This window comes from Pituophis catenifer, unplaced genomic scaffold (assembly GCF_029215685.1).
Source record: "Pituophis catenifer annectens isolate HBS135680 unplaced genomic scaffold, rPitCat1.0.hap2 SCAF_1, whole genome shotgun sequence".
Taxonomy (NCBI): domain Eukaryota; kingdom Metazoa; phylum Chordata; class Lepidosauria; order Squamata; family Colubridae; genus Pituophis; species Pituophis catenifer.
In genome coordinates, this window is record NW_027256881.1 from 176,675,622 (window position 1) to 176,697,685 (window position 22,064).

The 22,064-nt window shown below is 36.3% G+C and overlaps 1 protein-coding gene across 1 annotated transcript; it reads left to right on the plus strand.

Moving 5' to 3' along the window:
* Positions 1–196: 196 nt before the first annotated feature.
* IDH1 (isocitrate dehydrogenase (NADP(+)) 1) lies at positions 197–20,242 on the plus strand. The gene is made up of 10 exons (XM_070956785.1): positions 197–281; positions 1,701–1,893; positions 7,196–7,323; positions 9,644–9,935; positions 10,574–10,679; positions 14,388–14,565; positions 15,090–15,241; positions 17,662–17,802; positions 18,370–18,532; positions 19,461–20,242. Exons 1-10 carry the CDS (start codon positions 217–219, stop codon positions 19,552–19,554), a joined length of 1,512 nt encoding a protein of 503 aa, XP_070812886.1. The 5' UTR covers positions 197–216; the 3' UTR covers positions 19,555–20,242.
* Positions 20,243–22,064: the final 1,822 nt, after the last annotated feature.

Sequence of the window (22,064 nt, forward strand, 5' to 3'; positions counted from 1 at the left end):
CTCCCGCAGGCAACCCAATTGATGCCGGAGAGATGGAGGAACAAATCGCACACAGGCATTAACCAACGACCCGGCAATCATCGACCAACGTTTTCTATGCCGTTCAGCTCGAGTGTACCATACTACAATGACCGGTAACGCGCGAAGTGGATACGAGAAACGGGGCACCAATTCTCATTGAGGATGAGGCTGTGTCTGAAGTTTTGCAGCTTCTCAATGCGAACATGCTCTCTCTTTCCCCGCAGCAAAACGGGTGGTCCAATCATAGAGCAGTATTACAGGTAGCGATGACATAACAACCCGTCACTCTCAACTCGCGTGTATGTTGAAGGAAGAAACTTGAGGCAGGCAACAGAGAAAATACCATTATGATGTATAAGTCTCCCTTTCTAAAACATGCACCCCAGCCTCAGATTTGGTTTCTTAGTGAGGATTGATCCAATAAATTCCTAAAGAATAGTGTGTCAGTTAAATCGAGGCTGTACAATAGCAAACCAATGGAATGCAGGGAGCTGTCGTCTGTGAAGTCTTATAAGCCAATTACCGACAGCTAATGTCCGACAGAAAGGTCTGATTTGAACTCAAAACCCAACTAATTTGGGGCGCTTAAATATCAGCACCCTTCAGTTCTCCAGTCTATATAAAACACTTCAGAATTATAGGAGCAATACCTGATGGCCATTTCATACCTACAAGGAGTCAATATTTTGCATTGTCTGCTTCAGTGTTTGACAATTTTAAGATGTCCACAGAAGTCCACATATCTTAAAGCTGTCAAGGCTGAGAAACTACGCCTCTCTGCTTTTTCCTGAGGCCTGAATATGTAGATAGACAAGCGAACACGACTTCTGGAACGTGAACCATGTGATTCCGTCCCATGACATCCCTTAATTAATTTCTTGCTTTCCTTTCTCATACAAATCGGCCCCTAGGCTTGCATGAGGACGAATTAATGACGCTTTGCGTGAAGGAGGCCAGCTATCTGAGTGCAAAGCTTTCAGTGTTCTTGTATCTAGAAAAGCAGCCAAGTGTCAAAATAAAGCCCAGCGGATTCTCTGCTTGTCCTTGGGAGCTTCTCTTTGCTCACGACTAATCAGGGTCAAGATCAAAGATCAACGGCAGTCAAGCTGCCTCTTTGGACAGCCGGATCAAATCCTACCATTTTAAGGATCTGAAGCCTGAGCTGTTCTGTTAAACCTTCGGAAGCCGGAGACAGTCCGCGAAATCCTAAACTTGCAATCCCGCACCCATCCGACTCAGCCCAAGCGACAGGTTACGCTTGCCAGTGGTGGCAAGACAAAGCAAGAAAAAAAATGCATTTGTCTTCGCTGCAATATCTAGCTTGCATCTTTAGCGCGTCATCCCCGTCCTTGTCTCCGATCTACCCGCGGGAACATGATAAAATCACCTTTGTTCTACTCCACTTCTTTATTCTGTATGTTCTGTGCTCTTAACCCCCTCCCCCCTCAAATAAAAAAAAGCTTCTCCAGTCATTTTCCTTCGCTGGTTCGTGACAGGCGCGTGGGAAGAGCGCATTGGCGAAGCGGTTTTCCTCGTTTTCTCTATTGGGCAACTGGAGAGTAAAGGAGGGACAAAATATCAGACCTTATTGTGGGCCTTACCGAGACTGGGAGGAGGTGTGGCCCTAGCAGACTTTCATTTAAACCTGCTCTTTTTTTTTTTTTTTTAACCTATTGCAGAGTCTACGCCCCGAGTAAAAGCGACGGCGGTACCGCTAGCACCAGCAGTAGCAGCTACCCAAGCGTAGAGCTCGACCGTGGCAGTGGGAGCGAGACGAGCAGTGACAACCCAAGCTCTCCTCGTCCTGGGATCTTCCAGTCCTGTTTTTCCAAGTCTTCCAAGTCGCTCAGTGATTCCTATCTGGCCAAAGAGGTGAGTCTCCTCTATTTCTTCGCCTTCGGGGTGCATGGATTACTCGGCTCCAAATGATTACTGTAAAAGCAGCGAGCCCTGCAGTGCCTTAAAGGCTGGCAAGGGTTATTGTGCCGCTGAAGCAACAAATAGCTTAAAAACTAAAATGCTATTATAAGGTTATACGGCCCTTTTTGCTGTTTTTACTGCAATTACCTAGTCTGACTGCGGCTTTGGACAGGTTTTTTTTTTTAAATGACATGAACCTCTTTCATATGCTGTACAAATCCTTATTTGTGTTAGAATTTCCTGGTTTCCAGTTGCTTGTCACTATTGATTCTTTGTCCCCACCCTCAAACATAGAAGTCAAAATGGCTGAGAAAGCTTTTCACCTTTTGTGTTATATTGGTTTGGTTAAGTTTGATTGCAGACTACTTTCTTTATAGCATGTTGTAACAACTTCCTTGCTCCTAGAATAAGAGAGCCAAATGGATACTTTTGTCCAGTTTTAGTCTAATCACGATTTATGTGTGGGATTGTGGGATAGTTATAGTAATATTTGCACAATTAAATTATTTCAGAAATTATGTTAAATTCAATATAGTAAAATCAATTTCAGGTTTATTCCTTAATTGATTATGAGTTTGGAAGTCTTTGTGTAAGATAATGGATTTATATCATAATCACATTATGGCATTCTGCATTTAGGTTAGTTTTTTGGGAACCAACAATCCATTACAAGTGTGGCCATGAAAATGTGAAGTGGAAATGTTCAAAATAATTGGTCCCAATTTTGGCTTGATGAGATAAAATAGTGGTTGGGGCTGCCCAACAAAACCAGCATTTTAATTTGAAGTGTATTTATTTTGTTTATTACATTTATATCCCACTTTATGTCATTCAAGGTGGCATACTTAAGGTTTCTTTCATTGAAGTCCACTGATTTTATTAAGTATATTTAAAGAAGTAGTTCTGGAAAGAATGGTAAGAAATCCCAGGAAACAAAAGGATCATTTTAGCAGCCAATTATTAAAGTCTCTACAGCCTTGCGCATTTGTGCTGATTTTGCTGTGAGGTGACATATATTGACATCCAATTTCTGCAACAAGATAATGAAAAATATGTAAAATATCTCTGAGAACTATAATCTTGCCTACAATTTTTTTCTTAGTGTTTTCTACAATAAGGCCTGTTTAATTATGGATTTCAGAATACTGGTTATTTCAACATCCAATATTATGCAAGCACTCTTCTAATTGCAACACCTTTTCCTTTTTTTCAAGTCCCTTTCCCAGACATGTACTAACTAAGTCTTAAGGGTTGACACAAGGAAGGAGAACCTATTTTGCAGATGGATGCTATTTCTCCAGTCAAATGTAAACCTATACAGCTAGTCCTCGACTTATGACCACAACTGAGCCCAAATGTTCTGTTGATAAGTGAGATGGCACACACCCTTTCTTGCCAAAATTAAGTGAATTGCTGCAGTTGTTAGTAACACAGCTGTTAAGTGAATCTGGCTTCCTCATTGACTTCGCTTGTCTGAAGGTTGCAGAAGATGATCACAACCCTGGGACAGTGCAACTGTCATAAATATGAGCCAGTTGCCAAGCATCTAAATTTTGATCACATCTATGCAGATGCTACAATGGTTGTAAGTGTAAAAAATGGTCATAAGACACTTTTTTCAGTGCTATTGTAACTTAGAATGGTCACTAAATGAACTATTGTAAATTGAATACCTGTAATAATGTTTGCATTTTGCAGTAAGCCACTTTATGGTTCATTTGGACTTGCTTAAGCAGCTTTGCTCTGATAGTTACAGTTAATTCAACCAGTGATGGTCGAATGATGGGTTAGTAAAATATGCAAATAGATTAAAAATTTTATTGTCACTTTAAATGTACACTAATCAGCATTAAAATGAATTTTCGTTGCATTCTGCTTTCAAAAGAACTATTATGTATATACCTACATACACATATATGACAGAGAAACATCAGTCTAGTAGTTTGAATGTATACCTATACATGGCGGAAAAAAAGATTCCTACGAGTTTACAAGACTGATGGCATAAGGAACAAATCAGGCTGTCATATATAATGTTTCTCTAATATGAACATAAGTTACATTTCCACTACAAAACTTTTATGGACTGGATGCCATTTCATTATATGATGGAGATAGGAATTGATCTTGAAAGCTTATGCCAGAATGAATACTTTGCTTCACCGTGATGTTTCATCACAGTTTATCACATTTATAATATCTGTGTAACAAACCCTGATTTATATTTAATAGTGTCATTTAACAGTTTGTTGATTTCATGTTCAAATATCTCTTTCCATAAGGAAAATAATTATTTTTATATTTTTAAAAATATATCTTGCAGCAATACAATAAGTATTTCTGCCAGTTTGATGATTTTGGAGTGTTCTATTCTTATATACTCATATGAGTATAGCCTGGCCAAACAGTACAGTAGTACTATAGTACTACAAAAAGTAATTTTAGAGTGGCGCCTACAGCATGTGCTTCTTTCATTGATTCTTGCATACAGTGTTAGATATCTTCTGAAGGTAAAATTGCCAAGTCATGGCTCTTTCATAACCAACCTTTGTAAGCAAATACCTGTTGGGATTATCAATTGGCCATGGAACTTTTTAAAGTTTTAAAACTTTTGTTGACTAAGGTCAAGGGGCAGGTAGGAGCATTTTATTTCCTTGAATATCTTCCTTTGAAGGATCTCATTTTCAAAAAGTAAATATATAGAAACGGTCCCTTTAGCAGCCAAATAGACTTTATTAAGGAAAGGAAAACAATGTGCTGGCTATACAAGCAGGTGCCTGGAGTGCAAATATTTAGGCTTCTCCAAAATGCAGAGTATGGTAGTGTCAATCAGAACAAGTTCTACATTTTTATTTTATTTTATTTTATTTATTAAACTTATATGGCTGCCCATCTCACAAATGTGACAAATGCGTCATACAAAACAATCATAAAATCAATTTTAAAAACATTCAAAGTACAAGTACAAAAATTAATATTGGTATAAAAAGCTAAGACAGAACAGATGATTGGTTTTTATATTTGAATACTGAATTTTATGTGTTTTTTCTATTGTTGTGAGCCGCCCTGAGTCCTTTGGGAGAGAGGGCAGCATACAAGTTTAATAAAATAAATAAATAAATAAACAATGCCAACTAATCAAATTTCCATTTCCTTGCATTTCCTAGGCTTTTTTACATAGGCAGGTTTTAAGGGAGTTCCAGAAGGGTGGTAGAGATCTAATCTCAAAGAGGATGATGTTCCAGAGGACAGGTGCCATGGCAGAAAAGGCAGATGTCCTGGGTTCCATGAAATGGAACTTCTTCACAGATGGAATCTGCAACATACTACTTCTACCAGATCCAATAGGCTGGGAAAGTGTAATTGGATAGAGGTTGTCCCTTAAATAACCCAATCCCATGCCATGAACCAGTACTTTGAAATGTTTTTGGAAGCAAACTGATAACCATTGCAGCTCATGAAGCAGAGGCGTAACGTGTACTCTAGGACATTTTATACCAGATGAAGCTTCTGGATATTCTCTATAATTCAGCTACAAGGTGGTCTGTAAATAAGTTGCTTAGTTGCTTAGATATTGGGAAGCATACACATTGAAATTATCTCTATGCTTGGTCAGCCAGATGTTTACACGGGATCTTGCATTTTTATTCACTATCAAGTCCTTCTCGAGAACCTGAGCAAATGTAATTGTCTGTCTGCCTGCCTGCCTGCCTGCCTAATTACACACACATACACATAAAAAAATGTAAAATCACAGCTGCCAGTTCTTTAGCTAGTGTTGGCCTTCATACTCAAGTGTTCCTCCTAAAAGCATAGGATGTTGTAATGTATTGGTATAGCATATGTGACAATCCAACCAGTGTGGCCTTTTGTAATTGACAAATGGAAATTTTGTCAATACACACATTTTGTGTTATTCAAAAAAATTTTCATATGGTATCCAATGTGTCAATAATCACTGGGTCTACCTTGGTTGATTTATGCCATAATCATTCAATTTCAATTTTCAGATCTTGATGTTTCATGTTTTTCTTCAGTTCTTTGTCTTCTAATCTACTGTCCCTTGGTGTTACCACCTCATTTATCCATACTTCCTTCTTTTCAATCATAGTTAAATCCGATGTGATATAAGACAAGACTATAATTATGTATTTGAAAATCCCATATTTTATCCACTTCATTTTTATTACTTTTCAGCTACCAGTATGTGTTCCTACCAATTTTTTATTACTGGTACAGGATAATTTTTACAGATGTTTCAGTGATTCATTTTGGTGACTGTATTTTGTTGTTTATAAGTTTTTGTGATCATCTTGCTCTTGAGTTTATGATCTGAAGTTTTTTGGGGGGAGTTTACTTTTTTGCAAAATCTGACTTTGAATCAATTTGACAATTTTTTCAATTGTGACTTTGATTGCATTAGTTTAAATAATTTACTCGTGAGCAGCCAAAATCAAGCCTTTAGATTCTGTTTTTAATGTTACAGTTGTAAGCCAATACTACATTTTATCTTTATCTACTTTCACCTTGATTTTTGTAGATGTTGACCATGTAATGCTTTTCCTTGCCAGCATTCAGTTCATGTTTTATTGCAGTTGATGTTTGTTTCTCATACATATTAAGTTCCAATTTTTAACCATATTTGTTCTTTGGTGTCTTACATAATCAGAAATGTCTTCCTCTTCTCAACTTCAATTCCCAACTTTTGCTTTAATGATTTTCTTTCTCTAGCACAATGGAAGCAATTTGAGTAACCTTATTTTACATGCAACTGATGTAGATTCCATTTCTGAAACATGAATTGTCTCAGACACATCCAGCTGAAATTCAGGGCTGGTCCATTCACTAACTTTCAGAGTTAGTTGACTGAACTAATTTTGATCTTCCCATAACATGTTATCCCTATTCTTATTGATCCTGTTAGAGATGTTATACAAATAGGATGTTTGTACTGTAGTTGGAAGTCTCAGATCACAGTCTTTCACTGCATAGCTTATTGAAGCAGATTCCTTGTGATTACATTCCATATATATCCAATTATTTTTGAAGAATAAAATTATTTTGCTCTTTTGTCTTTCATTCAAAGAAACTAAAAATTCAGGGTTGATGTTGTGAGACAGGATACACAAAGCATATAGAAGTACAAAACATGTACACTTATAATGAATTAACTTCCTTTAAGAGCAGATTTTGGTCTTAATTAAAAAGTTAAGCTGGAGATGAATCAGAACTTCATGTGTTTTCTTTCCATTAGCTCACAATGTCTAAAAAAATCAATGGAGGCTCTGTGGTTGAGATGCAAGGGGATGAAATGACCCGTGTGATATGGGAGCTGATTAAGGAGAAGCTGATCTTTCCCTACCTGGACCTGGATCTTCACAGGTATATCTTCTATACTGTGAGGAAAATGCAGCTTATGTGTGTTTTTGCTAAGTGTTAGTTCTGGTACTTGAAAAAGTCTGAAGAAATAACACAATTTATATTTCGTGTGTATATTTTCAAAACTGCCTCCTTGCTCTTCAAATTGTGACATTCCCTAACCAAACCTTTACTTTAAAACTGGAAGGTTCAGGTACATGAATTGGCCTGAAGATAAGAATCTGTTTTCACATTGCAGCATTCATTCAGATGCTGTTACGAAGCCCAGCTACTTCCAAGGCTGTCTTGTGGCTTTAAATTAACCAAATTAACTGAATGGTCACCATTTGTTCGTGTGTTTTTTAAAGTGCCATAACCATCAGAGAAATGTAATAGATTCCATCACTGCACTATGGAAAATAGCTTCTTAATAAAAGCTTTTTCCCCCAGCCCACAAGTTAGAAGGTCCTAGCAACAGCATTTTTTGGTCATGTTCCCATTATGTTGCCTTCATTACATCCCAGCCTTGATTGTGACAGGTTTAAATTTAAATTATCCATATAGAGTGGCCATTTTTCCTCTTATTCCCATAAAGTCTAAGGGCTGTCTGAAGGTGTATAAACTCTGTTAAGCTTTGTAACCCATTAACTTAGAAGGAACTCTGCAAACTGCAATGAGTTGAAAAGTTAGGTATTTACAATGGGGACAACAGCTTTCATGCTAATATAATTTTCTGCTAATTCAAAGAAGGCTAGTACAAGTCAACTGTGGAGAGTTGTAAACCTGCATCCTTTCTTTTGGACTCCATTTAGTTCAGATATTCCATAAACCTTCAGAAGCTACAGTGGCAGAGGTGACATCACATGGCATTTAATCAATTGGCTGTTCTATTAGTTATCAAGGCCATTAAAGGAACCCCCTTGATAAAAGGACAGCAAGTTCTTTTAATTGCATCAACCATAAACGAAAGCCAGAACATTTTGAACTTTTCCCTACTTTCTCCCATACTTTGTTCCCAGAAGGCTAAAGGAAGGTAGGCGATCACTTGTCTAACAAGATGTGCTGTTTTGCAAGTGCTGAAGCTGCTAAAATACTACATGGGTCTGATTTCTATGACATAGTGGAGCCCAGATAATATATTTTTATTTCTTTTTTGTCCTTCTCTTAAAAGGGCAAATATTCTAACCAATACAATTTAGGGCAATACCTTTGGTTTATATAGAATTTAGTGCATATATTAGTGATATTTTCTAGTATTCCTTTCTTTAAAATTCCTGCAGTTTACTTTGTATGTAACACTAATAAACTTCAGTATTAAAGTGTTTATTTCAATTGTTTATATGGCCACTTATTTCATAACAGTGATTCTGGGCAGTGTACAAGTATTAAAACAAACCACAGCATACAACCAATGACACCCAAGGATAAAACAAATTATTTCAGTCACAGAAAAGGCACATCACAGCAGCAGGATTCATCTAATTTCCTGACTGAGACCTAAGATCCTGTGCAATTGTTGAAGTTTTCCCAAGAGGCAGTCTAGATCTTAAGCAATTTGAATAAATTATCCTTGTTAATAACCCACGAGATTATTTCTTTTGCTTTTTTGATTCAGAGTCCAAACTATCCTTTTTTCCACTCCACTCCTCTATTATTATACAAGCAATGCAATAAACCCTTCTGTCTATAAACCCTGCCCTGCTGCAACTTTCTGTAAGAGTATTAAAGTTACTGACTCTACTAAGTAATTGTGCATTATTCTTTCAAATCAGTCTGACGTTTGGAGATAAAGGCAGTAAATAACACTGCACTGATTTTTTTTTAAAGATATTGCTCTTTCAGTCCAACTTGCAGTACAAACACAAAGTTCCTTTGAAGGGCTATTGGACACCACTGAGATTTTGTCTTTCAGTAATTAGTATGAGTTACCCATAAAGTCACTAGGAGTCCAGGTTGACTTGATTCATCTAGCAGATTGAACATCAGCTTTTTTTCCCCCAGAAACAGCTCCAGCTCTTTCTCTCTCAGCTTCCTGTGGCAGACTTTGCTCTGGAACTGATTTATCAAAGCTGTTTTAAAATGTTTGGAAAAGGAAGAAGTTTGGAAAAGAGAATTCTTTTGCCACTAGCTTTGGAGTTTGGATAGGCTTACTAGTGCGTTGCCTTCACTGGGCTTAAATCTTGAGATTCTCCATGGATTTCTGTGGCCAGATCTTGCCTCCTTTCCAGGGATGCTTTAAAAATAGTTTCTTAGTACAGTATAAATCTGGGAGATGGAGCCATTCGTAAATGAAGTGACTATGTGGTTATGGTTAAATGTCATTTATTGGGGACTTTCTTTGCAGCTATGATTTGGGCATTGAAAATCGTGATGCAACAGATGATATGGTTACAGTGGAAGCTGCTAAAGCTATAAAGAAATACAATGTAGGAATCAAGTGTGCCACAATCACCCCTGATGAGAAGCGTGTAGAAGAGTTCAAGCTAAAACAGATGTGGAAATCACCTAATGGAACCATTCGAAACATTTTGGGGGGCACTGTCTTCAGGGAAGCCATTATCTGCAAAAACATCCCCCGATTAGTGTCTGGATGGACAAAACCCATTATTATTGGCCGCCATGCTTATGGTGACCAAGTGAGTATCTTGAACAATATTTTATGTTTATCCTTTAACTTGCATGACTTCTTACCACCATTAGAAATCTTGATTAGAGAATACATGTAATGGGGAGCAAAATGCAATCTGGTTTACAGCATTATATTAATTGTTATAAAGCATGCATGTAATAGCATTTAGGTTAGAACAGATGAGTAGCAAATTGCAAGTTTGGCTAATGATTAAAATATACTGCTCAAAAAATAAAGGGAACACAAGCAGAAGACATCCAAGATCTGAATGAATGAAATAGCCTTATTAAATACTTTGTTCTTTACATACAGTACTTTATACACTGCTCAAACAACTAAAGGGAACACAAAACTACTGTATGTAACGAACAAAGTATTTAATAAGGCTATTTCATTTATTCAGATCTTGGATGTCTTCTGCTTATGTTCCCTTTATTTTTTTGAGCAGTGTAGTTTGAGCCTTTTTTCAAAATAGCATTCAAGTTTCCAGTTTTACTATATAGGAAGCCATTTAAGGAGTTATCTTCTTTCCCACAGCCTCAAGGCACAGCAATAGAAATTGTTTCCAAATAGATATGGTACATTATGACAGGTTTTGTGTAGAAGAACGTTTCATCAAAATTGGTACTGTTTTCTGTTTTGTAGTACAGAGCTACTGATTTTGTGGTTCCTGGCCCTGGAAAAGTAGAGATGACATACACACCAGTGGATGGAGGCAAACCTGTAACTTATTTGGTCCATAATTTTGAAAGTAGGTATTTTGAATTAAAGAAAGTGTTGATCAAAAAATGGCTGGTTGTGGAAAATTGGTGAAGACTATAAGAAATGACAGTAAACTAATCAGTTATCTTCCTGTAAGCTTTTGTATGAATTAGATAATTGGCACTTGAGGGTCAAACTACTAAATAATGGAAAAGTGGGGTCCATAATCGAGATTAGCAACTGGAATCAATTACATCTAAGCCTCTATGAAGTACTATTTGGCCAATTTCCCAGGTGCATATCTGAAAATGTAAATGTAGAGGGATTAATAACAATATGGATTTGGAACTGCACACCAGTCTGCTGGGTGGATGAGAAATCTCATTGTTACCTTCTCATAAAATCTGTGCTTGGTGTAAGAAATGTGCAGAAAGTAATTTTCCTGGATTTTTTAATAGATTCTGTTATCACTATTGCGTCTTTTATCCTTTTCACTATCTCCACCTCTTTTTTCATCTCCACCTAATTATTTTCAAAATTAGAGTGATCCAAGATTGCTTTGATGTTGCACAAATAGCTATAAAACCGACTTCAGTAATTGTGAAACCTGTTGGAACAGTGGTTGTGAAACCTCATGCATCTAAATCTGCCTTACTTTATAGAAGTCATGCAGTCTTCTGGAGGGGATAGCCATACCAAATCTAACAAAATTAAATATAGCTTGAAGAATTTCTACAATTCATATACTATTCTTCAATGCCTATACTTAAAAAAAGAAGAAAAGAAAAACAAATACTGAAGTATTCTAATTTATGCTTGGTAAAGGAAATCTTCACATGCTTTCCAGGTCCTTTTAAAAGAGTCTTCCCCAATATGTCTTCTAGTGTATGGGACTACAATTTCCATAATTCTGAATAACCTAATCTCTTATTGGAAATAGTGAAAACTGCCTTTAAAATACATTAAAAGTGGGAAAGGATGCTTTAGAGACAAATCTGGAAAATGCTAAGGGCAAATAGGCACAAATAGTGTCTTCATAATCAGTTCCTTTGAAATGCTGAAATAATCTCTGAAGTAAGAGAAGTATATTTCTGTAGAAACAGGTCATAAAATGGAGCAGTAAGTGAAGCATTATAGGAAGAATTACAAAGGTAACCTTGAGATCCCTTACTTTTGAACCATTTAAAATATTGGTCTGACATTCTACATACTGTATGGAAAGTTTCATAATATCTTATGCATGAATTACAAAAATCTTAATAAAAGTTTTGCAGTTTAGGAAGATAACCTGGATAATAGAGAATATCTTGTGATATGCAAGGGATTTCCATGTCTCCCATTTCTGAATCCCCTCTCTGAATTTGAGTTGGCCAGTGTTGGGCATAGATAACAATACTGACTTACTTGGTTGAGTATTGTACTTAGGAGAATACTTTCAACATTCAGGGGGACTTGTACTACAAGGGTGATATATGTATTGTAGTAATAGTAACCTGAAAAATCTTTCTTGAAGACAGTTTGAAGGCTTACATTCACCTATCCACAACATTGTGGCCAGATTCCTTATTTTTATTTTAGGTTGATACTACAGATTCTCTGTGGGAAATAATATAATTGCTTTGTTGCATTCGGTCTTTATGTAAATAAGACACATTTATATAAGATGTGAGCCAAATTCCTTTCATGTTTCCTGTATATTTTTCTCTTAATCAGCAGGATATGATTGTATTAACTGGTAGACATACAATGTTTCATATCTGTGCAACTTAATAAAACATGCATTAAGAAATAAAGAACAACTGATGGCTATGGCACAGCCAATAAAATTGCTCTAGTATGTATACTGCTTTACATTGGAGCCATGAATAAACAGTTGTATGCTGTGTGCCAACTTGTACTGAGTGACAAGTACAGGCTGGTGCGTGACTGAAAAAACTCCAGGCATATTATATCTTTGTGTTTCATTCCCAGCTAATGTAATTACACGCTTCTCAACTTGGCAATTAGAGGCCATAATTTTAACAGCTTCCAGGTAGTAATTCCTAAGTTTCTAACAGTATTCCTGTAAAATAGACCAATGTTACTCCCAATTGTTATCTTTGGATCATATTGCTATAGTAATGTTCATTTCTGAGCTTTACCTTTGGATTTTGTTACTTTTATGAACATTTTAGAGTGTTTTTTCTTTGTAGATGTTACTAATTTATTTATTTCATTGTAATTTTATTAGACTAATTAGAATAAAAACTAATACAAACTGAAAAAAATAAAAGATGGAGAAAAGAAAGAAAAGGGGAAAACAGAGAAATAGAAAAGAAAAAAATACAGAAGCTTCCTATCTTCATCACAAGTACAAGTAATTCTCCACACAACCACAATTGGGATCAGAATATTTATCCCCAAGTGATGCAGTCACTAAGCGAGTTATGTGACTGGATCTGATTTTATGAATATTTTTACTATAGTTGTTAAGCAAATCACATGATTGTTAAATGAATCATGTGGTCATTGAGCAAAATCAGGTTCCCCAATTTGTTTGTTGGAAGCATCTGAGGTTGCAAATAGCGATCATATGACCACAAGATGCTGCAACCTTTGTAATGGCAGTAGCATTATGAATAAGTCCAGTATAGGTTTATCACGCCAGATAGGAATTGGTTTATAAATACAGTAAGCCTTTTTTACTGACGTTCCTGAGTTAGTGTGTGATCTGTTCTGCATCATTTTGGAAACTGGTTTTTGCTCAGCATTAGTCTGCCTTTCTTCATAATATTAGTTCTAATTCTGCTCAGTAGTGGCATGTTCCTTTTGAGAGTTCAACAGGATTCAAATGACCAAAACAAATGTGGCTTCAGATATATTTCATAATTTGCTATAATTTAGAGGAAATGAGGGGCCCGATGTTTCTTGGCTGCAAACTTTAGCCGATTAAAGATTTCACATGACAAGCAAGTGAATTCTAATTTCTGCAGTTTTTGTTTTACTCTTTCTGACTTGGAATCATGAATATGAAGGGAGGCGCGGTTGCTCAGTGGCATAATGACACTGGAGATGCTGTTCCGGTGATTCGAGTCCTAGCATTGTGTGTCGGGGTGAGCTCCTATCACTCACCTCAGTTTCTGTCCACCTAACGGTTCAAATAAATGTTCTATAGAAGTATAGAAGTAGATAAATAGGTACCAATTTTGGTGGGAGACGAGTTGGTGCTTCACACAGGCAATCAGATTCCTGCCAGTTCTGAACTTTCCCAGTTGTGGCACCCAGTTATGAGGTGGCTCTGGAAAGACAGGGAGCCTTGGATAATGCTGCATGAAGAGCCACTTGTCTTTCTTTCTAGTGTGAAGCCAGTTCAGCCTCCTATGACGCACCTTGGGAAGCATGCAGGCATGTCCTACAACAGAGCTGGTAAATTGACAGCCAAACTATTCTGCACAGTTAGTATGTAACTGTGGTTTCCTGGCTAATGTAACAATATATACACTAATAATAATGGATATGAACATCAGTGAGCAACTTGGTATTCCATGTAGTAAAGAGTTTTGTTGCCTGTTTGGAGCCTTATGGTTACATGACATAAGGAAATTTTCATCTATGATAGCTAATATACAGCCAACTAGTGATATGAATTGGTTATCAATCAAGCCTTGAAAATACTGTTTATATGAAAGAAAAAAGTCTGTGAACTCTTGTGCTGTTACGAAGCAAAAGTTTGGTTACATGCTCTCTTCACTTCATATTTCTCTTTTCGGTGATGCAGGCTGCGGAGGTGTGGCTCTGGGGATGTATAACCTTGACCAATCCATCAAGGACTTTGCCCACAGTTCTTTCCAGATGGCATTGTCTAAAGCCTGGCCTCTCTACATGAGCACCAAAAATACCATTTTGAAAAAATACGATGGGCGCTTTAAGGATATCTTTCAGGAAATCTACGACAAGTAATAATACTTTATTACATATTTTCACTTGCAGGGCTATCTCTTAGAAAAACTCTACTATTTTTTGTAAGCTTTCATAATGGAGTAATAATTCCTGACTCTGAAACTTTATTCTCAGAAACTTTTTTTAAATGAATTCTTCAAAATTAAATGCAGAAGATACTGAACCAATTGTGGATATTAAACTATGAACAGAAGGGGATTACGAATATAAAATTAACAAAACTGCAAAGTTGCAGTATATTTACTGTGCATGAGTGGTTCACAAAGTTTGTGAATGAAACTAACTTGTTTTCCCAATCTGTTCTTAGTTGCTTAAAACAGCTCTCTCTATATTGAAAAAAAAGTTGTTTGCTCAGATAAAATGCTCATCTCCCAGATGACATTAAATACAGAAAAGAAATGTTGTAGTGAAAGAATTTAAAGTTCCTCTCCTACTTTCTTTTTATGAAGACTTTCGAAAGCATGAGATATGCCAGACCTGTGACAAACACAGATAACATTCAGTTTTCTTTCCCCTCCAGAGAGTACAAGTCAAAGTTTGAGGCCAAAAACATCTGGTATGAGCATCGACTGATTGATGACATGGTGGCTCAAGCACTAAAGTCTGAGGGAGGATTTATCTGGGCATGCAAGAACTATGATGGTGATGTGCAGTCTGACTCAGTTGCCCAAGGTATGTTTAATGCCTCTAATGCATTGATTTTCATAGCATGATAACTAGCCAGATGTATAGCTTTGCACAGAATAACTACAAATATAAACAGAATCACCTTGCTGAGTTTTTATTCTGTCTTATAAGTCAGCTCAATGCAGTATTTCAGCAAAGGCCAACCAAATGTCTAGAGCAGTGATGGCTAACCTTTTTGCCGTCGTGTGTCAAAAGCGGGGGGGAGCGCGGGGGGAGGGTTGCACGTGTGCGTGCCCACACCAATAATTCAATGTGCCCGGGCCCTCCCCCGCACACATGCACTTGCGGCCCCCCAGCATTCCCCCAACTTTTGGCATGCAATGGCACAGTTCACTCCTGATGTCAACATGGGTATGTCCATGTAGTTCTCTTGAAGATAGCCATTGTCATAATCTAGAACACTTTTTCCAGCTTCCTTATCTAGCCTATAACCTTAAGACGTGTATCCAAGGAACAATTAGGCTCTCTGTTGTTTATCTTTCGATAAACAGAGATTGCCTTCGTATTTTCGATAAATATGAGATCGCCTTCTATGAGATAAATATGAGATCGCCACCGATAGCCTGCCACTGGCCAATACGCTCCCACAGAACGGGGCTCCTCAGGGTGCCGTCGGCCAACCAATGTCGACTGGCGACACCCAGGGGGAGAGCCTTCTCTGTGGGGGCACCAGCCCTCTGGAATGAGCTGCTCCTAGAGGTTCATATGATCCCCGACCTGCGTACATTTCGCCGCGCCCTTAAGACTCTTTTGTTCCAACAGGCCGGGCTGGCTTAATACGAATTTTAAATTGGGTGTTTGTTAGTTTTTAACTTTGTGGGCCAAATTTTATATATTCGTTTTAAATTGTTTTTAAATTTTGTGAGTTTATATGTGTTTTAATATGGCTGTACACCGCCCTGAGTCCTTTGGGAGAAGGGCGGTATAGAAGTTCAATCAAATCAAATCAAATCTTTCGCAAGATCAGCTAGGTTTCACTAGGTAGTGCCACCTTCTGGGAATTTAAATTACATAGAAAGGCAAATAAATTCTAAGCACTAGCAAACAGCTGATGAAAATTATCATCATCCCACCTAGGCAATCATGCTGAACAGCAGTATGCTCCAGAACTTCAACTATCTTACTCAAATTTGTAAAAGGATGCAAGGTAATACTATACTTATAGGTGCTCTCGCTAACAGTATAATTCCAAATACAGGTAGTCCTCGACGTACAATCACAATTGAACCCAAAATTTCTGTTGCTAAGAGAGACAGTTGTTAAGTGAATTTCAGTTAAGTGAATTTGCCCCATTTTACAAGCTTTCTTGTCAAGGCCATTAAATGAATCACTGTGATTCGTTAAGTTAGTAACACGGTTGTTAAGTGAATCTGTCTTCCCCATTGACTTTGCTTGTCAGAAGGTTGCAAAAGTTGATCACATGGCCCCAGGATATTGCAACCGTCATGAGTCAGTTGCCTAGCATTTGAATTTTGATCATGTGATCATGAGGATGCTGCAACAGTTTAAGTGTGAAAAACTGTCATGTCACTTTTTTCAATGATGTCATAACTTTGGACAGTCACTAAATGAATTGTTGTAAATTGAGGACTACCTGTATGTCACTGTTAGTTAAGGAGCTAACCTTATTTGAAAAGGGAAGGAATGGTCGTATGTAGCTCATGTTAGAATGCATTGCTACAAAATTACTGGGCAACCATATGATTTTCTTAATGTTGGCCATTAAAACTATACAATTAACATATTCAGGAGGTTTACAGAAGTCTTGACAGAAGTAGCTTTGTGTATAATTCATTAGGAAGCTTCAGCTCATAATTATAGTTTTATAATTGTTCTTTTTTGAGAATAATATAAACGCTGAAAATTCAGCATTTGGTCTACATCACCTCTTCCCTAATACTGCTGATGTTTCTTTGGATTTGTTAATGTCTGAAGCCTGGTTTATATGCTACATCTTCCAAGTGAAGTTAAGACCAGTTGCTTTGGGGGTGGTGGGGGTGGTGTAACACATAATTATTGTGTGATAATAAATTTGCTCACTTCTTACTGGAAAGGTATTATTCTGCCTATAAAATTTATATTTTCATATATATTTTCCAAAAGCACACATCAAATTTCTGTTTGAATCAAATCAGGTTTAGTGTAACAAACTTTTTTTTATTCTTGAATAAACAAGAATGAAATTGTAAAAAAGTTTACTTCCCATAACAGTTATCAGTAATGCCAGATAATCACTCCTCCCACCCCCAAATTGATAGTTTTCCTAGCATTTTAGATAAAAATAAGTAGTCAGGTTAGTTGGGTTTCCTCTGTCTGCTTTTTAAACCTGCTGGGGTCAAGAGTTGCCAAACAAGGAGTGATACATTTTCAAGTGCCCTAATTGCCTAGTTCATTCTCCTGTCTAGGTTATGGATCTTTGGGGATGATGACAAGTGTCCTGATATGCCCCGATGGCAAAACTGTTGAGGCTGAAGCTGCTCATGGCACAGTGACTCGTCACTATCGCCTGCATCAGAAAGGCCAAGAGACCTCCACTAATCCCATAGGTAAGTAGGTTCCACCATTCCCAGTCTAACCTAGATAGTGTCTTGAATAAATATCACAGCATAGCTCCAATGAACCTTTGAAATCATTAAGGCCTATTAGCAAAAACATTGACTCAAAATTAATCCTGTGGGCCTATCAGATTACATTTAAAAATATGGAATGTTTTCATTATATATGTGGCTATTACTACGTCATTTATGGTGTTAAATTGAAATAAATATAAAAGCCAAACTTGTTTCCAGGATTGAAGCAATCTTTAACCAGTCTCTAATTATTTAACTGGTGTTAATCTTATGAACGCTATTCAAGGGAAGAGATTCCAAGTATGGGAAGTAGGAGAATTCTTACCACCTTTGGTAAGAACCAAAGCTATGTAACCACAGGCTACTCTCTAAAATCTGCTCAAGAACAAAGTGGAATTACTTCAGTGAACATTATCAATAGTCATATTGAACAATCAACATAGATTGTTAGGTTCTCTTTTAGATTGAGAGTATAGAAAAAAAAATAGTGTAGGCAATACTGTTTGAACAGTGTTGTTGAGTTCTCTCTTTCTATTTTCCTAGCATCCATCTTTGCCTGGACCAGAGGTCTAGCTCATAGAGCAAAATTAGATAACAACAAAGATCTCCAGAATTTTGCTTCAGTCTTGGAGGATGTCTGTGTAGAGACAATCGAAGCTGGTTTCATGACAAAAGATTTGTCTGCTTGCATTAAAGGGCTGCCTAAGTAAGTGATCTGTTTCAGAGAAATACCTGAATATTTAAAATGTTTTAAAATTTATTTAGTTATTTAATGAATGTATAGGCCATCCATTTCACATAACTCTGGGTGACTAAAATGTCCTATCTGTTTTTCGGAAATTTTTAATAAATACACTAATTGTCTAATAATAAAAATCAAATCAAAAATCATTTAAAAGATTGGAGACAACTACATTATAAAATCTAATGATTGCAATGCTTTTTCAAGATTAGTTGCAGCCAATGTCTCTTCTACATTTTGAGAAAGATTTAGGACTGTATGTGCTAATGTAACTAGCATTTGAAAGATAACCTATTTATATGCTTTAGTTACAAGTACAAAGTCAAGAAATTATTCAAACTGCTAAGTATGAGTTTTTAAGAGTTTCACCCACACAAAAAAAAAAAACCCAGACAAACTAAATTATATCTAACACAGTTTTTTGAAAATGTAAGATACATGTACCCATTGATTACAGGTTGTCCTCAACTTACAACAATTGAGCCCAAAATTTCTGTTGCTAAGTAAGACAGTTAAATGAGTTTTGATCCATTTTATGACCTTTCTTGGTATTGTTAACTGAATTGCTGTTAAGTTAGTTAACTTGGCTTTTAAGTGAATCTGGCTTCCTCATTGACTTTGTCAGGTCACAAAAGGTGATCACATAACCCTAGGACAACCATCATGAGTCAGTTACAAATACCTGAATTTTGATCACATAACCATGGAAATGTTGCAACAGTTGTGTGAAAAATGGTCATACGTCACTTTTTTCAGGGCCATTGTAACTTCGAAAGGTCACTGAACAAATTGTTGTAAGCCAAGGTCTACCTGTATAAAAAATAGATACCTTGTTAGAGCATTTCTTATACTCTTGAATTTACACTAATGTTTTGCTTTGTTTTAATCACAGTGTGAAACGCTCTGATTATTTGAACACATTTGAATTCTTGGATAAACTTGCTGAAAACCTGAAGACAAAATTATCTTCTCAGCCAAGATTGTAAGAGCTGGGCTTGAAGTATTTGCTCTGGAAAGACAACTGTCTCGTGGATAGATGAATGACTATATTATGTATTATGTATATACATACATATATACACATACATAGAAGAAATAAGGGTAGCACTTCAAAAAGTAAGAAATCAACCTGAACCTTGTAATGATCAAAGTCTCTCACCCTCTAGCTTTCTGTAATGTTAAGAGAGGGAAAGGTAACAGCAGAACTGATGTTTCTCTCTATGGAAAATAGCTTTTTCCTGGTCAGGAATTAGGGGAATATATATTTGTTTAAGGGGAATGGGCTCTAAATTAAGTCATGTTTAAGAATTTTACTTTCTAATTCATTAGGTTATATACAAAATGCAGAAGATCCTTCTGACAAACCATTTTAATGAAATTGAAAAACATCCAGCTTGATATGGGTAATGCTCTAAGAGGATTTTAATTACTTGTGGTGGGGAAGAAGGGAAAAATATTTTACAGGAAACTTTATTATGACATATAGCCTTGTACACAGTACAGGCAGAAACAATCCTTTCATTTCCTTACATCTGGGAGTTGACTAAAGAGAAAGAAAAGCTGCTTTCTGCTTATACATGTAGGTTAAGATGGAGCATTTCAAACTAACTTGTCACCCAATTTGGATTGGCGCTAGCATTGGTTTTTAAAGCAGGAAATAAACACTAATACCCATCCTTGTGTCCTGTGGTCTGTGAACTGTAATTTAAAATCCAGCAATTTACACATTTCTTCTGCCACTTGAAAGGATATAGAATGTTCAGTTTAAAAAGGCTGGACAAGTTTTAAACCAGTGCACAACAGACTAAGATATACGAGTGCAATAGTGCCATCTTGATATGTAAGTATGAGCATCTCTTGTCCCCTAGGAACCTGGAAAAAATTGGGAATTGCAGATTACATTCAACTTTTCTATAGGGTAGGCATTGCTGTTGGACCTGTGACAGAACTGAAAATATGATGTACATTTCCAAATTATAGTGTACACAGCCATCATCACAAAACATCCATTCATGGAAGGCAAAATACCAAGATGGGAACCATGGTGGGAACATAGTTTCTAGTCTCCAGGATGCTCAATTCACATTTACCTTTTTTTCCTGTCCAACAGTTCTCATTCTCATTCTCAACCAAGCACAGAATTGCAATCTTCGCACCTTCCGTCGCGCGCTTAAAACGTTTTTATTTCATCAAGCTGGCCTGGCCTAAATCATCTCCTCTTTTAAATTTAAATTTTAAACATAATTTTTTAATCTGTTTAATTATGGGGTATTTTAAAATTCAGCCTAAATTATTTAATTTGTTTTAATTTATTTTAGATTTTGTATTTCCTGTGTTTTATCCTCTGGCTGTTCACCGCCCTGAGTCCTTCGGGAGAAGGGCGGTATAGAAATTTAATAAAATAAATAAATAAATAATCATCTAATTTTTAAAAAATGTGTGATAGAAATCATATATGGGCAACACATTGGATTTGCTCCATTTTTTCCAGACAATTTATCAATGTTGTACATGCCACATCAGAAATAGAAAAGGATTAGGTAAATTAGATAAAATGTTTGCATACAAGAATCCAAAATAAGATATTCTATTTTGAATTCTTTGGAACTATGTTCAAAGAATAGTATGTTAAATGATTGTGGGGTGGAGGAGGAAACAGTGTTACTGAAGTACTTTGTGACACACCAAATGCCCATTTAATTTAAAAAAATCAGGAAATTGAAAGTAATACATAGGGATAAGCCTTTGCAAAAAAAATGCAGCTTTTAAGCCTTCACTGAGTTTATACTTACCTTGAAATGTATCTACCATTTCATGGCCTATTGATTGATGGAAAAATCATATTAACTTATTTTTAACATCTTGAAAAATGTGGTACAATTGCGTTTGCCTGCCCCCACAACAAATTCTGAAGAAGTAGACCTAGATTTGAGATGGAACATATTTTAACATCCCTCCACTGGGAAAACTCTGTTACTACTTTCTCCTTGTGTAATATTTCTGTTAAAAAAAAGATGACAGTAACTTCCAAAAAAATAAAGCTGTCTTAATTATACATTCAAGGTTTTAAAATACAGTGGAAGCTAAACTTAGTATCCTTTCTTTGAGAACAAAGATAAGATTCATTTGGATATTAAAAATATCATTTACAATTCTATCGATTTAAGAAGTGAACAATTTTACACCAATTACTGAAACATTATTTCAAAAACTCTGAATACATTAATCTGTCATACAACAAAATAATACTCCATAATGTATTTTTATATTTTTTTTCTTACACTGTTTTCTACATGAAAATAAGTTGTGATTACGTGAAATCTGCTTTCCAAACAAAATGAACTTTTTGACTTTCTTATTTTCCTTTACAGTACTTGGATTACTCCACTCCTCTGATGTTTCATAAAGCTTTAAAGTCACACTTCTGCTGCAGTAAATAATAACCATAATGATAATAATACAGAAGACATGCGAGGGGATAGAATACCTGCTTTTA